General features: G+C 44.9%; 1 protein-coding gene across 8 annotated transcripts in view; it reads right to left on the bottom strand.

Annotated features, from left to right (window-relative positions):
• ablim3 (actin binding LIM protein family, member 3) overlaps nucleotides 1–15,683 on the bottom strand; it is a 97,554-nt gene that overhangs the window by 68,601 nt on the left and 13,270 nt on the right. For all 8 annotated transcript variants that reach the window (XM_088344257.1, XM_088344250.1, XM_088344251.1 and 5 more), the window contains exon 2: nucleotides 14,841–14,975. In XM_088344257.1, the coding sequence (XP_088200383.1) occupies nucleotides 14,841–14,975 (135 nt within the window). The remainder of the gene's footprint in view (nucleotides 1–14,840; nucleotides 14,976–15,683) is intronic.

Below are 15,683 nucleotides of genomic sequence, written 5' to 3'. Positions count from 1 at the left end.
TCTTTCAGTTGCTCTTTTTTGGCAGGTTGTACTTATATTCTGCATTTGCCATCAGCTGACAGAGAAGATGTTGTAAATGCAGATGATGACTGATGGAATTAATGACGCCCTAAGGGAGGTCTGACTGAGTGAAACATGTTATATGAACTACCAATAGGACACAATTAAAAAGGGGATGGAGAAAAGGTCTAATAAAATAAGGATTGAAAAAACAAAAGTACCATATTTTCCGTGATTTAAAGCGCCCCCCCCAAAAAAGTGGTCTTTTTTCGTGTATCTTTAATATACGAGGCGGACTGAACTCTAAGGCGTATGGAATTAAAACTACAGTGAGAGCTACTGTATGTACTCAGAATCTTGGTTCACTTAATTAAGTTATGGTCCTTATGATTTCATTGATTATTTGAAAAAATGTCACATACCAAAATCGCAATACATTGTATGCAACGGGAATAAAAACCAGGTTACAGTGGTGAAAGCACTAAAATGTAACAACCAGACCATTAGTGATAAAGATGACAAATTAAAATGCTTTACATTTTATCTATGTCACGGGACCGGACCAGAACGGAGGCAGGAAGGGAGAACTCATTTGCGTTGACGATCAAAACTTTTATTTAGCAAAATAAAAGTCGTCCAAAACTCAGGGACAAAACAGAACAAAAACAGGCTTTTACTCAAAACGTGAAAACACAGGTTTCCTCCGAATCAAACAAAACAGGACAGAGCAAAACAGAACGGAAAATGCAGACAGAAAATGCAATGAGCCAGCCCCCGCAATACCCACAACCCACCCTTAAGTAGCACACACGCAAATTAGCTGATTTACTACAGACGGTGCCCAGGGGGCATCCAGGCTGGACACGTCAGAGCCCCCCCTTTAAGGGACAGCTCCTGAGGTCCCAAAAAGAAAAATTATTACCTCGCACCCCGGAATGGTTCGACGCTCTCGATTGGGACAACCCCGCTCCCTCCTCCAAACACGCAGGAACGGGGAGAGGCAGGCGCCATCGGCGTCGGAGGGATCGGACTCTGAGCTCGGCAGGGGGGGTCGGACAGGCGATCGGCAACGGAGTCGGAATGGGTCGACGCTCTCGATTGGGGCAACCCCGCTCCCTTCTCCGAACACACAGGAACGGGGAGAGGCAGGCGCCATCGGCGTCGGACGATCGAACTCGGCGCTCGGCAGGGGTGGTCGGACAGGCGATCGGCAGCGGAGTCGGAATGGGTCGACGCTCTCGATTGGGGCAACCCCGTTCCCTCCTCCGAATACGCAGGAACGGGGAGAGGCAGGCGCCATCGGCGTCGGACGACCGGACTTGGCGCTCGGCAGGGGGGTTCCGGCAGGCAAACAGGACAGGCGAAATCAGGCGGGCAAACAGGACAGGCGAAATCAGGTGGGCAAACAGGACAGGCGAAATCAGACGGGCAAGCAGGACAGGCGAAATAAGACGGGCAAGCAGGACAGGCGAAATCAGACGGGCAAACAGGACAGGCGAAATCAGACGGGCAAACAGGACAGGCGAAATCAGACGGGCAAACAGGACAGGCGAATCAGACGGGTAAACAGGACAGGCGAATCAGACAGGCAAACAGGACAGGCGAATCAGACAGGCAAACAGGACAGGCGAATCAGACGGGCAAACAGGACAGGTGAATCAGACAGGCAAACAGGACAGGCAGGCAGGGGAGTCGGACAGGCAGGCAGGGGAGTCGGACAGGCAGGCAGGGGAGTCGGACAGGCAGGCAGGGGAGTCGGACTGGCAGGCAGGCGAGTCGGACAGGCAGGCAGGGGAGTCGGACTGGCAGGCAGGCGAGTTGGACTGGCAGGCAGGCGAGTCGGACTGGCAGGCAGGAGAGTCGGACTGGCAGGCGGGAGAGTCGGACTGGCAGGCGGGAGAGTCGGACAGGCAGGCAGGAGAGTCGAACAGGCAGGAGGGAGAGTCGAACAGGCAGGCAGGAGAGCCGAACAGGCAGGCAGGAGAGTCGAACAGGCAGGCAGGAGAGTCGAACAGGCAGGCAGGGGAGTCGGACAGGCAGGCATGGGAGTCGGACAGGCAGGCACGGGAGTCGGTCAGGCAGGCACGGGAGTCGAACAGGCAGGCACGGGAGTCGGAGAAGCAGGCACGGGAGTCGGACTGGCAGGCAGGGGAGTCGGACTGGCAGGCAGGGGAGTCGGACTGGCAGGCAGGGGAGTCGGACAGGCAGGCAGGGGAGTCGGACAGGCAGGCACGGGAGTCGGACAGACAGGCACGGGAGTCGGACAGGCAGGCACGGGAGTCGGACAGGCAGGCACGGGAGTCGGACAGGCAGGCACGGGAGTCGGACTGGCAGGCACGGGAGTCGGATGGGATCGTCCGCTGAGTTCAAATGTTGGCTGGTTTATTCTGTCACGGGACCGGACCAGAACGGAGGCAGGAAGGGAGAACTCATTTGCGTTGACAATCAAAACTTTTTTCTAGCAAAATAAAAGTTGTCCAAAACTCAGGGACAAAACAGAACAAAAATAGGCTTTTACTCAAAACGTTAAAACACAGGTTTCCTCCGAATCAAACAAAACAGGACAGAGCAAAACAGAACAGAAAATGCAGACAGAAAATGCAATGAGCCAGCCCCCGCAATACCCACAACCCACCCTTAAGTAGCACACACGCAAATTAGCTGATTTACTACAGCCGGTGGCCAGGGGGCTGGACACGACAATCTAATAATCACACTGTTTTTAGTCATGGTGCCAGAAACTAGTGTGATGTAACAGAGAAAACAGAATGCCATGCTGAAAGATATAAATAAAGACAAAAGGAATTTGATAGGGAATCAGACACTATATCTTTCAGGACAACCATCAGTTTTTTTGTTTCTGGCACCATAAGTAATGTAAAGTATTGTGATAATTAGTTAAAATCCAATGCTTTTTCATTTGTCATCTGTATCACTGGTGTTAGCTAATTATAAGGTTCTGATCCTTGTGGAATTTTTGCGATTTTGATCAGCAATGTTTTTTATTAACCAATCACAATAGCAACAAAAAAAAAATTCTATATGCACTTTCAATGTCATTCACCAGTATTTTGCGGTATATAAGGTTATGAGACGCATTCTCAAATTTCTGGCCAATTTGGGATTTTTGAGTGTCCCTTATGGTCCTGAAACTCGGGTAATGGAACTAAATGAGATCTGTTTTGCCTTGTTTTACAAAATTACAGATAAATTAAAATTCACAAACCTTAATTAGGGCACAAAGCATAGCCTCTAATTTTCCACAAAGTGCGTGTTAAGTCAGTTTGTAATTAATTAGAGTCATTCATGAGTTCACACTATGTTATTTAGTAAAGCTGCTACTAAGGTAAGAGGTGCTAACAGTGTAATACAACAAGGCTACTACGTGTTCTGATTGGAACCGATGCACATTCGTCTGGAAGTTGCTTGTAACAGACAGTGTGGGATGTGTGTAATCACAAGGTTCATGTCATGACTTCTCCTGTGCACCGCCCGGCCTGTTCTCCAGCTGCTGTGGTGGACTTGGTGGCTCACGTGTGCGTCACACTGTGTTGGTGGTTGGCGACCTGTGGCTGCTCTGGTCATGTCTGGCGGCTGGCAGACCTTCTTGAGTTTGTGAGAATGGGTGGTGTCTTCTTGACCTTGTTCCACAATACATTCTCGTATGCTAAGAGACCAAGTTAGACCAAGAGATTTTGTTCTTCTTTATTGCCATTAATTGATAACATGTTTTCAAATTGTATCCCTGCGTGACTCATGCAGCAGAGCTTCAGCACTATCCATATTAGTGGAGATGTTGATTAAAAAAAAAAAAAAACAACCATTGTTTACGGAAGTAAGATTACGTTACTTCTAAGTTTGTCACAAATCTGTTGTATTTTGGAGGTTATTGACTTGTTTTGAATATAAAAACGGGACCAAAAATATATATTTTTCAGTTTGAATTCACAAAATAATACCTTGAATATCTTATGGCAGACGGACAATAGTTCTTAATGAAAACATGAATGCAACACTCAAAAAGTCATTATCCCAGCCTCGTTGAAAAGACACAACTCTGCCACTATGACTAGCTTGACCCAAGTTCAATCTTCCTATTCATTTGAATAGATGTAGTAGGGGCCTTTGCTAAAATTAAAGAAATTTTGTGTTAGAATAGAGCTTTCAATGTTAACTTATATGAAACACAATAACACTTCACAATAATTAAAAAAAGAAGTCGTTTGGTCCAAGTACTTGCAATTTCAAAGGGCACAGAAAGTGCTGCAAAAGTACAGAGAAATAAATAAAATAAATAAAATAAATAAAATAAATAAAATAAATAAAATAAATAAAATAAATAAAATAAATAAAATAAATAAAATTCAAATACAAATGAGGACATGTTTAACGCTAGACAAGGGGCATATTCTTAAGCATATTAAAATATAATTTTCATATTGGGAAGGTTGATCATCTGTAAAAATGTAACCAAGAAAACAAAATTGTTGACAATATTTCGAAGTGTGTAAAATAAACCAGCGCCTGCAAAACTCACTTGAGACGTTTACATGATCCAGGATTGATTGTAATCTCCTATCACATATCGAGAATAAAAATGTAGAAATGCATTTGTTCAATTACGAGACATTGTAACCCTAATGAAACAATAGGGCACAGTCAACCCATTTTAAAATATATCAGACTGTAACACAGGCTAAAGCTGTTATTACTTAATGATTTTAGAGAGAAAGCAAAATGCCAAAGAACTAAATCAAATATTTCAACAGACACATATCTCAGAGTTCATAAAAAGTCCTGACGGAGAAGGCAATTATGTGTTGACAGAGGATTGTCACCCTGGTGAAATGGTATTTGCGGTTTGTCCCACAACACCCCGCATGCCAATGTCATCCTGTTCCATGATGAGAAATTGATTTCATGCTTGAGTAGCAGTCAACGGGAAGGAAGGAGTGAAGCCAAAATAAAAAATCACTGAAGAAAAGGATAGGAGATGAAGCAGTAGCTAAGAAAGTGAAGTATCAAAAAAGGATATAAACCTGAAATTAATCATCTTTGCAGCCTGTCAATTTAAGAAACATTTCAGTGTTTCCCAAACCATAGGAATATTCAGATGCAATCGGTCCTGCCAGAGTCTTCTAAATTTGTATCATTAAAAATAAAATTATATTTTTAATGTATATCAACGCAGAGTTAATCAAAATGACTGTATGATTTCTTATTTTATATATGATAAAAAATTCCAGGGTGTGTATTTGTGCGCTCCTCCTTGATCTGCTACCTTATCGTGGTGGAGGAATTTGTGTGTCCCAATGATCCTAGGAGCTATGTTGTCGGGGGCTTTAAGCCCCTGGTAGGGTCACCCATGGCGAACAGGTTCTAGGTGAGTGGCCAGACAAAACGCAGAATCTCCTGTCAGAAGAAGTTTCAATTCACACCTCCGGCAGAACTTTGCCCAAGTCCCGAGTGAGGCGGCGGACATTGAGTGGACCATGTTCCGCGCCTCCATTGTCGAAGCGGCTGATCGGAGCTGTGGCCGTAAGGTAGTTGGTGCCTGCCATGGCGGCAACCCTCAGACCTATTGGGGGTCACCGGCGGTGAGGGATGCCGTCAAGCTGAAGAAGGAGTCTTATCGGGCCTTCCTGGCCTGTGGGACTCTGGAAGCAGCTGGCAGGTATCGGCTGGCCAAGCAGAATGCGGCTTCGGCGGTTGCCGAGGCAAAAACTCGGGCATGGGAGGAGTTTGGCGAGGCCATGGAAGCCGACTTCCGAACAGCTTCCAGGAAATTCTGGTCCACCATCCGGCGTCTTAGGGGTGTGCGGTGAAGCGGTGTGCCATCGACACTGTGTATAGTGCCGATGGGGCGCTGCTGACCTCGACCCAGGACGTTGTGAATCGGTGGGCGGAGTACTTCGTTGACCTCCTCAATCCCACGACACGTCTTCCTCTGGGGAAACAGAGCCGGAAGACTCTGAGTTGGGCTCTCGCATCTCTGGGGTTAAAGTCACCAAGGTGGTCAAAAAGCTCCTTGGTGGCAGGGCCCCGGGGGTAGATGAGATCCGCCCGGAGTTCATTAAGGCTCTGGAAGTTGTGGGCGTGTCATGGTTGACACGCCTCTGAAACATAGCGTGGACATCGGGGACAGTGCCTCTGGACTGGCAGACTGGGGTGGTGGTTCCCCTCTTTAAGAAGTCGGACCGGAGAGTGTTTTCCAACTACAGGGGAATCACACTTCTCTGCCTCCTGTCCCTGTGCATTGAGCCAACCAGATGAACCGGGTTTTTCCAATGCTGGCGGTCTTGTGCCAGCTGTTCTGCATACTCTGCAGCAACTCCGTGTTGTTGGAGGTCGCCCGCAACGACGTCGAGCCATCGAGTGCGGGGTTTCCCTCGTAGTCGTCTCCAGCCTGCGGCCTTTGGGTCAAACTGGAGAATGGCTCGTGTCGGATGGTCTGGTGGTAAACGAAGGACATGGCCAAACCAGCGGGTGCAGCGTTGTGCGACCAAGAAAGATGCTCAGGGCTGGCAGGTGCGGGCTCTGAGCTCTTCATTGGAGACTCGCTGGGGCCACCTGATGTTCTCGATGTTTCTGAGAGCCCTGCTATCAAAACCGTCAATTCTTGTGGCCAGGGTGTCGTTCAGGGGCCATGTTTCTGAGCCATAAAGCAGGATAGAGAGTACGGCGAGGTTGTAAATGCGGAGCATGGTCTGGTGCCGCCAGAGTGGTTTTCCAAGAGACTGCAGAGCAGATGCTGCCAGGGCTCTTCTGCGGAGAATCTCTGGTTTTAGGTCCCCATTGTCTGTCACCATGGACCCCAGATACACAAAGCTCTTTACAGGCTCTACGATGTCGCTACCAATTTGGATAGGAGGTGGATCTGGTCCATCACAGACATACATGAACTTGGTTTTGGTCCTCTTCGCTGCAAATGCCCAGAGCGTCTCTCAGCTGGCTGTAGGAAGTGCTGAGCATGATGGTATCGTCAGCATACTCCAGGTCAGTCAGGTGGTAGTTGCCGAGAGACACTCCGGTGATGCGCTCACTAACCCTGAACATCAGATGGTCGATGATGCAATTAAAAAGGTTGGGAGCAGCCACGCAGCCTTGACGAACGCCGCTGGAGATGGTAAACCAGTCGGAGTCAATGCCGTTGATACGGACACAGCTCTCTGCGTTGCTGTAGAGCAGCTTGAACAGGGCTATGATCTTGGGTGGTGCTCTGAGAGCTTGGAGGATGTTCCACAGTGAAGAGTGGCAGACGGTGTCAAAGGCGGCCTTCAGATCAATGAATCCGATATACAGATGGCGATCTTTACGGAATTCACAGGTCTTTTCTATCAGCAAACAGACGGCAGAGATGTGGTCCGTTGTGGAGCGGTTGGGCATAAAGCCAGCCTGCTGGGGACGGCGGCAGCTTCTGATTGCTGGAAGGGCACGGCTGAGCAAGATCCTGGTGAAAACTTTGCCCGGGATGGAGAGTAGGGTTATACCTCTGTGGTTTCCACAGACAAGCCTGTCACCCTTGCATTTCCAGAAGGGCATGCTGACTCCTCTGGTCCAGTCGGTGGGCAGCTGCTCCGATTCCCACACCTGGTTGAATAGGCGGGTTAGCCACTCCACCATGCCATCACCGCCGGCCTTGAGCATCTCGCCGGTAATGGCACAGATGCCGGGGGCTTTCTTGGTGTTCAGCTTCTTCAGAGCAGCTCTCACTTCTTTGGGTGTTACAGGGTCTGTGCAGCAAGCGTCGCTAGGAGGTGCAGTGTTTGCAGCTACTAGGAGGGTGGGATCAGCAGGGATGGTGCTGTGCTGCAAGAGGAGGCTAAAGTGCTCTTTCCAGCGCGCGAGGCAGTTGGCTTCTGTCATGATGAAGTTGCCGTCTGAGTCTTTTACCAGGGCTGTCTTTATGTGTGGAACGCTACGGGCTTGGCATAGTAGACTGAATACGCGGCTCATGTTGTTGTTGTTGGCCGCGTACCAACAGGTGAGCCGGGGGACTGATCATTGCTGGATAGAGTGGCGTTGGCATCAGTGAGGATGATGATGACGTCGTGATGTGGGGCTTGGTCGCGAGCCTGGTGGAGTTGGTCAAAGAACGCGTCCTTTGCATCCTCATCAGTGACATCGGTGGGGCGTAGGCGACTATCACTGTCATCTTGCCGTGATAGTGGAGGAAGCGAAAAGACATTAGTCTGTCGCTTATGGGTGTCCAGCTGATGAGGGACCTCTGGAGGGCTTTTGGAATGGCAAGAGCCACACCGTAAAGGCCGGTCCGACTCTCGGGACCACTCCAGATGTAGCAATGGTTGCCAGCTGTTGTTTCCCCATTGCCTTGCCATCGTACTTCACAGAGCCCTGCCAGGGTGATGTTATAGCAAAAGAGCTCTCGGGACAGCAGGGTGGAAGCTCCGGGGCGAAGGAGTGTCTGAACATTCCAGGTGGCGACACGTGTCTTACGACGAATGTCGATCCGTACTCGTTGGTCGGGGGCAGGCTGGGGTCCGCTCCCGTGTTTATCAGTCCGGCTTCTTTCTCTGGTCAGTTTCCTAACAAAGGGGGTTTCTCCTGGGTGAGTTGTTAGCCCTCCGCAGGATAGTCGGTTGGTGGGGCTGCCACCTCACAGCGTATTGACACGCTGGGGTCTTTGTTTGTCTGGAACCTACCCCGGAGACCGGCCCGCCATGGGTAAACCTACCAGGAGCAAGCTCCCGACGGTATCGCTCTCCAGGGTCACTGGAACACGCAAGCCCCCTCGCCGCATCAAGGCCAGACCCATCCGAGGGGGATCTCTGCCTCTCTGGTAAGGTCTATTCAGGGGTACTGGAGAGGAGGGTCCGCCAGCAGGTCGAATCTTGGATTCAGGAGAAACAGTGTGGGTTTCGTTCTGGCCGTGGAACACTGGACCAGCTCCACACACTCTGCGGGGTCTTTAAAGGGTGCATGGGAGTTTGCTTGTCTGGTCTACATGTGTTTTGTGGACTTGGAGAAGGCATATGACCGTGTTCCTCGGGAGGCCCTGTGGGGGGTGCTTCGGGAGTATGGGGTACCGCACAGTCTTATCCGGGCTGTGCGGTCCCTGTATGCCCGGTGCCAGAGTCTGGTCCGCATTGCCGGCAGTAAGTCGGATTCGTTCCCGGATGAGGGTTGGACTCCGCCAGGGCTGCCCTTTGTCACCGATTCTGTTCATAAACTTTTATGGACAGAATTTCTAGGCGCAGCCTTGGTGGGGAGTCCGGTTTGGGGGCCTCGGCATTGCGTCACTGCTTTTTGCAGATGACGTGGTGCTGTTGGCTTCCTCAGGCCGTGATCTTCAGCTGGAGCGATTCGCAGCCGAGTGTAAAGCGGCCGGGATGAGGATCAGCACTTCCAAGTCCGAGACCAAGGTACTCAGTCGGAAAAGGGTGGCATGCTCCCTCCAGGTTGGGGATGAGATCTTGCCCCAAGTGAAGGAGTTCAAGTATCTTGGGGTCTTGTTCACGAGTGAGGGTAGGATGGAACGGGAGATCGACAGACGGGTCGGTGCAGCGTCTGCCGTCATTCGGACCAGCAGCCTGTCATAGCAGCGTTGATGATATTTTATACTCCAATTTACGAAATCAAATATATTAGCATTACATCTGATTACATTTAAAACTCAAATCAGTGATTTGATCTGGTTACTAGCCGATATGATCCCTCAAAATAGTACATGACTAGATTATTTTTATCCGAATAAGATGACAGGCAATTTTTTTTTACATCCTGCCTCGTTTACCAATGCTTTGTGAGAGACTTGTTTTCTGTGTCCTTGCCTTTCATAAATTGTATTTATGATGAAATAATTTACAAGGGCACACATTCATGATTGGTCCAACTTCTTGATTTTGCCTTAAAAAGGCACCGGATCAATATGTTTGAATTCAAAATGTAAACAATGTTCTTCCTGGGAAGCATGCCTTTGGACACCCCTGGATTGTCCACCAAACAGGGTCTCACAAGAGACTATGGGAAATACTGTAGTGTATATAGACCACATCACAAAACAGACAGTACCAGCATAAAACGTGGAGCCACGGATGGAGTTTTGAAAGTTCAAACAAAGCACAATTGTACGTGGGGGGAGTCAAACAAGGAACAATAAAAGCTGTGGAAAACTGCTGGCAGAGCAAAGGCCTACATAGGCGAGAATGTTATAGCACGTCAATTGTCTGGCCACACAACAATGCCCCTTTACCTCACGATGGTGGGTAAAACTGTGTAACATGAGAGGATTGTTAGATGTTATTCCGTAAAACTGTGCTCTAACCCGGACAACAAGACACTAGGAGAATTCTAAAGCATACTTCCTATTAAAGCAAAATACGATGTCATGTTTTGTCGCTGCAAACAAGACTAGACATGCCTACCTCTTTCTGTAAACGACCCCCCCCCCTTTTTTTTCCCTCTGGGGCGCAAATAAGGCCCTGTGATTGGTTAATAGCGCCATAGAGATGCTGAGAATATCCACCAACCAGGGCACGGGTGCCCCATCAGTGCGTTACCACAGCAACCCTTAACAACCACAGCAATAGTGCATGTAAAAATTCACATGTGGATTCATGCAATGCAAGCGATCGCAGAGTGTGTGTGACACGTGTAAGGAACAAGTCATAAGACTCCCATGAGAAACCCTCGTTGCCATCAGCAAGTACAAGACACCATAGGGTTGTAATACACTAACTGCACAAGGTGTGAGATAATTTTAACAATATGCTTTCAGTTTACATTTTTTTTTGCTGCACTACTAGCAAATTTATGAGCACAAACAACCCAAAGACAGACAGAACAAATGGGTCAACAGATGCTGAAAAAAAAAATCTGATTAATGTACCAGTATTTAATTCTTTGTCTATACATTGCCAATAGAGAGTCCTGAATCTGATACCTCTGTATTACATGAAGAAAATAGATGACTTAAGCAAATAATCTTTTTCTCATTGGCATTTACCTACACAAGTTGTGTTTCATTATCTATTTGTTTAAAAAGGGACAACTTTATACAATTGGTTTAGAAACACACAAAATATACATATAATTACATTAATTCACAAATAAAAACTTTAATTAAGAGAAGGACCAAAGTAATAACTTCACTTTTAAGCACTGAATTTGATTATTTGCATTGAAATACTCAATGCAATAGGGCTACTTTAGAAGTGTTTTATTGCATGCACTGGCAACATCCAGTGGACATTCGAAAAACCGCAGTTCGTTGTTTGACCAGAAGCGGCTAATTCGTCTTCTCATGCTTCTCTCAGCATCGTCTTGAGGCCACATAAAAATTGTTGGTTGGCTTGATATGGCCCGCGGGCCGTAGTTTGGTGACCTCTCATATAAAGCTTTAGTAAATTGCATTCCAAAATTGTGACTATTTTTATTTTACTTTTTTAACGGAGGCCAACCACAACACTGTCGATGTGGATTGTTTCCAACTTGTGGGACATATCACATAATGCTATTGATGAATGCATGAACATCTGCATTGTGAACAACTGGCAACTGACAATTAAAACAAATTATGGCGATTCAACGTGACCAAACTGCACTATTCTTTGCCCAGCCTTTTTCAAAGTTTTTGTGTTTTTTTTTTTATGGGGGGAACTCTTAAAACCCTTACAAGTACTTTAAAAGATTCACATTTATATCATAGTGTATTTTTGCTTTTATTTAAGCTAATATTGTTTGTTTTATAGATTATTGATTTTACCACCAAAAGTTGATTATTATTGGTTACTGTCCCTTTAAACTTTCATATCAAGGCAGGGGCCTCAAACTATCATTCCGCGGGTCGTAGTTGGCCCTTGGGCTGCTAGTTTGAGACCCTGCCCAACAAGCACCAGGCTATTCCGATGCCAACAAAAACATAAATGAATTTATCATTGTTTCCAATGTCCACTCCGGTTTCCGCCCGCATTCTAAAAACATGCATGTCAGGTTGATTGGCCGGTCCAAATTGTCCCTAGGTGGAAATGAGCGAGTGACTTGTCTGATTCTGCGTGCTCTGCGACTGTCTGGCAACCAGTTCAGGTATCCCCTGCCCAATGCCCGAAGATGGCTGGGAAGGGCTCCAGCAGCCACTGCGACCCTACTGAGGTTAAATGGTACCGAAAATGGATGGTTGGATGGATGGATGGATGGATGGATGCATGGATGGATGGATGGATGGATGGATTTTTCCAGTGTGGCATTGTACCCACAAAAGATTATTAATGGCATCAATTTACTGTATTTATGATATTATCTGTTTTCATTATGACTATTTAGGCTTAATGAATGTTTGTGTAGTACTTCTCTTGTAGGGACAATGTGTATTATTTAACCACTAGATGTTGCTGTATTGAGCAAAACAACAATATATTAAGCACAAAAAGACAAGAAAAGGCACCTTTGTGAGCTTTTTTTGTTTTTAACCATTGCAGCAATATGGCCCAAATCTACGTAATGTATAATAAACAAAAATTCCTCAAACTATTTGTATTATTAAAAATACCTTATTGTATTACAGTTTATGTACTTTTGCCTATTTTATCAAAATGTTGTTGTTTTTTACCACTAGGAGATGCTTAAATAATGCACATCGTCTTTTTAATTAAGGACCTCAAAAAATCCCTGTATATAATACATTTGAAATTGACTTGAATTTGACATGACTTACATGAATACGGTGATTATTTAAAGTAGATCTTTGTTTCTCTTAACTTGTAATGGGCAAATCTTGATTGGTCTGATTGCAGAACAGCAATTTTTCACATCAAAAACTTCGTTTTGTAATTACATCAATGCTATAGGTTTTTGGGTTTAGTTTACGCTTCTTACCATTTCTCGATGATAGCAAGTAGAAATTCCAGGGTATGGACTGAATTTTTAGTGACAAGGTAACAGAATACCATATCTTCAGAAAGTCCTTTTCAAACATGACAATGATTTAAGGCACACAAAAAATGGCACACCACTGAAAAATGCCTTATGACGGTCTGTGGAGGAGCAAATTAAAAATCGAAGAACCAAAAAAAAACACATTTGTCAGGGTGCTGCACAGCCTGAAGTCTGTTTGCTTTGGTAGGAACTGTGCTTTGTTCAAACAAAGAGTCACTTATCAGCCATTTTAGCTAAAGATATGTATTTTAGAAACAAAAAATAATGTTATTAATCCTTGTGGCATGCATTTTTGGTGACACAATATATGTCCGTGTTCATCATTTGGACGTAAACTTAAAGTGTGATAACTCAGCCATTTAGGAATATTTTTTGACCCCTCAAAATGTTCAGTGGCATCAGACATATATGTAAACACATAGTTTTGCATTTATTTATCCCTCCCCCTGCCCGTTAGAACACCAAATATCCTATCCATACAAAGACATACTATTTGTAGGTGAATATCTTATATGGCCTTAATAAAGCTTTGCATTAGTCAAACAGTGGTGACATTTTTTTTTTCAATACAAACTATTTTTTCTTTTTACAAAAGCAATTTCCCCAAAAACTTTGCACAACGCATAACTCAGTTTTCTAAAAATGTTCTTTTTTACTTCCAACCACTCAGAATTTTCAAGGGTATCAGACCGATCTATACATATGTAGATATTAAGGTATTTAATTATTTACCCCCTTAACTTGAAGATAGACATTGTTGCAGCGAACATCATACGACCCAGTTCCTTGCCCCACAGGCTCTTTTTATACTCGTCCAATGAATTGTATATTTCAGCTTAAGTCTTAAGTATGTACGGAGTTGCTATGCGGTGATCGTTGGATCAGTTTTTCAAGAAAAAGGAGGCAAAAAGGCAAAGTACTATTTTAATCATTTTTTTATTCTTGTTTTTTTTTTTTTTTTTTTTTTTTTTTTACATTGGGTGCCTCTTATTTTATGTCTATTGTGCGGTAATCCAAATCTAACATGTATTTGTTTGATGTTCTGATGCTCTTTTATAATTTATTTAAAAAACACCATGGTGTACTTTTGCGGGGCTTGGAACGGATTAGCTTATTTACATTCAAAACTTGTCTCTACTTATGAAATTTTCAGGTTACGAAGAACAAATTATATTCGTAAGTAGAGGTACCACTGTGCATTTTTCCTGCCATAGTGCCCTTCCTGTTTACACAATTTTAATGCAATAATGGCTTTACTAACATCTGATAAATTTGTAAGAAACATTAACAAAAGAATATTCGATTTCAAAATTATATCACATGCCTTACAGTACATCAGTACAGCCATTATTGCTCACTAGAAATGTAAGTCGTTAAGGGCATTATAACATGCCAATTTAAGATTATGGAATATAAAATTGAATCGAGTATGAGACCCCTCTTGCAGGGGGTTTGTAGACTTGGTATATATCCAGTGTCCTAACACCAGAATACATTTGGCAGTGTATTAACATAAACGGGCCTTTTGGGTTTATTATACCATTTTAAAAAGTTTGGTGTTTTTTTGCTGACTGTGAACCATAGTACATACCCCTTAGTTGCAACTGCTGCAAGTATTCATTCAACACAAATGTAGGCTATTGCAATACATCAACTGTTTCCTCCCAGTAGCGGGGGAAAATACTGGCAAGGGAAATCCCTTCTGACTGGTCTATTACAAGCTACCTTAGCAGGAGTGGAAGTCCCCCACAAGGCAACTCTGATCCGCTCCAATCCTCACGGTGGGCTAATAGTAGCACACAGCATGGGGACTAAGATGGATTAGCAAGTAGATCCTATATTCTAAGCAGACAATGCAGGTTGTATGCAGAAATAGTAAAGACAAGCTACGGTCCTTCTTTCTAGTATCTGTCTCAAACTCCTAAAATGAAGGGATCATGTCTTACCTGCGCAGGTGAAACACTTGATGTGAAAGTGAGTCTCTTGAACACGAACTACCTCTCCTTTGCACACCTCCCGACACCGTTGACACCGAATTGGCCCACTGCTTGGCTCACCTCCCATTGAGCCATGGTGATACACTATGGTGGACAGAAAGAAGGCACGTGCTCTAAATATGATGGATCAGTAAGTCCTCTTTTTCCTTTTTTTAACCAGAGATATGTGTGCATCGAGTCGGACAAAATTGAATCTTTCCACTTTGAGGTTTACTGAGATACGTGCCAAATTACTTTGTATTGCAGTGTTTTCAACTAGTGTGCTGTGAGACCTTGTCTAGTAATTGCCTAATTCTATCTTTGCAAAAAGAGCATGTCATTGTTCAGCATCTTTGCTTTCTCCCATTGATCAACCAAGTCACTGTAACATTCATCCATATCAGTAAGTGCCAGGAAAAAAAAAATTATATGCTAATTATCTGCTCACACATGTAATAAAAAAAAACTTATTTTGGCCTTGAGAACTCACCCATACCATTTTAAAGCAAAAAGTAAGGATCTAAAGTTAACTGCAACACCCAACAAAATAACCACCACTTAATTGGCGTTGCCCGGTCACAATATTAAAACAGCCCAACAGTTAAACAGACCACGTTGTTTTTTCACCTGTGCAGTTTCGGCACACACGTGTAAGTTGACGAGTTTAAGGTTATGAAGGGACATTTTGACTACCTTTATTTAAAACTAGCAATAATCACCAGAAGACAGGGAACCTAACACATTTAGGTGGATTTACAAACGAATTTTATTTCTAATGTGTGCATGCATTATCTAGTATTTAGTTAATTAGTA

The sequence above is a fragment of the Urocampus carinirostris genome, chromosome 9 (genome assembly GCF_059441175.1).
Source record: "Urocampus carinirostris isolate Australia breed hairy pipefish chromosome 9, RoL_Ucar_1.0, whole genome shotgun sequence".
Lineage (NCBI taxonomy): Eukaryota > Metazoa > Chordata > Actinopteri > Syngnathiformes > Syngnathidae > Urocampus > Urocampus carinirostris.
Note: the sequence above shows the minus strand (reverse complement) of the source record. Positions and strands in the feature narration are given on the sequence as shown.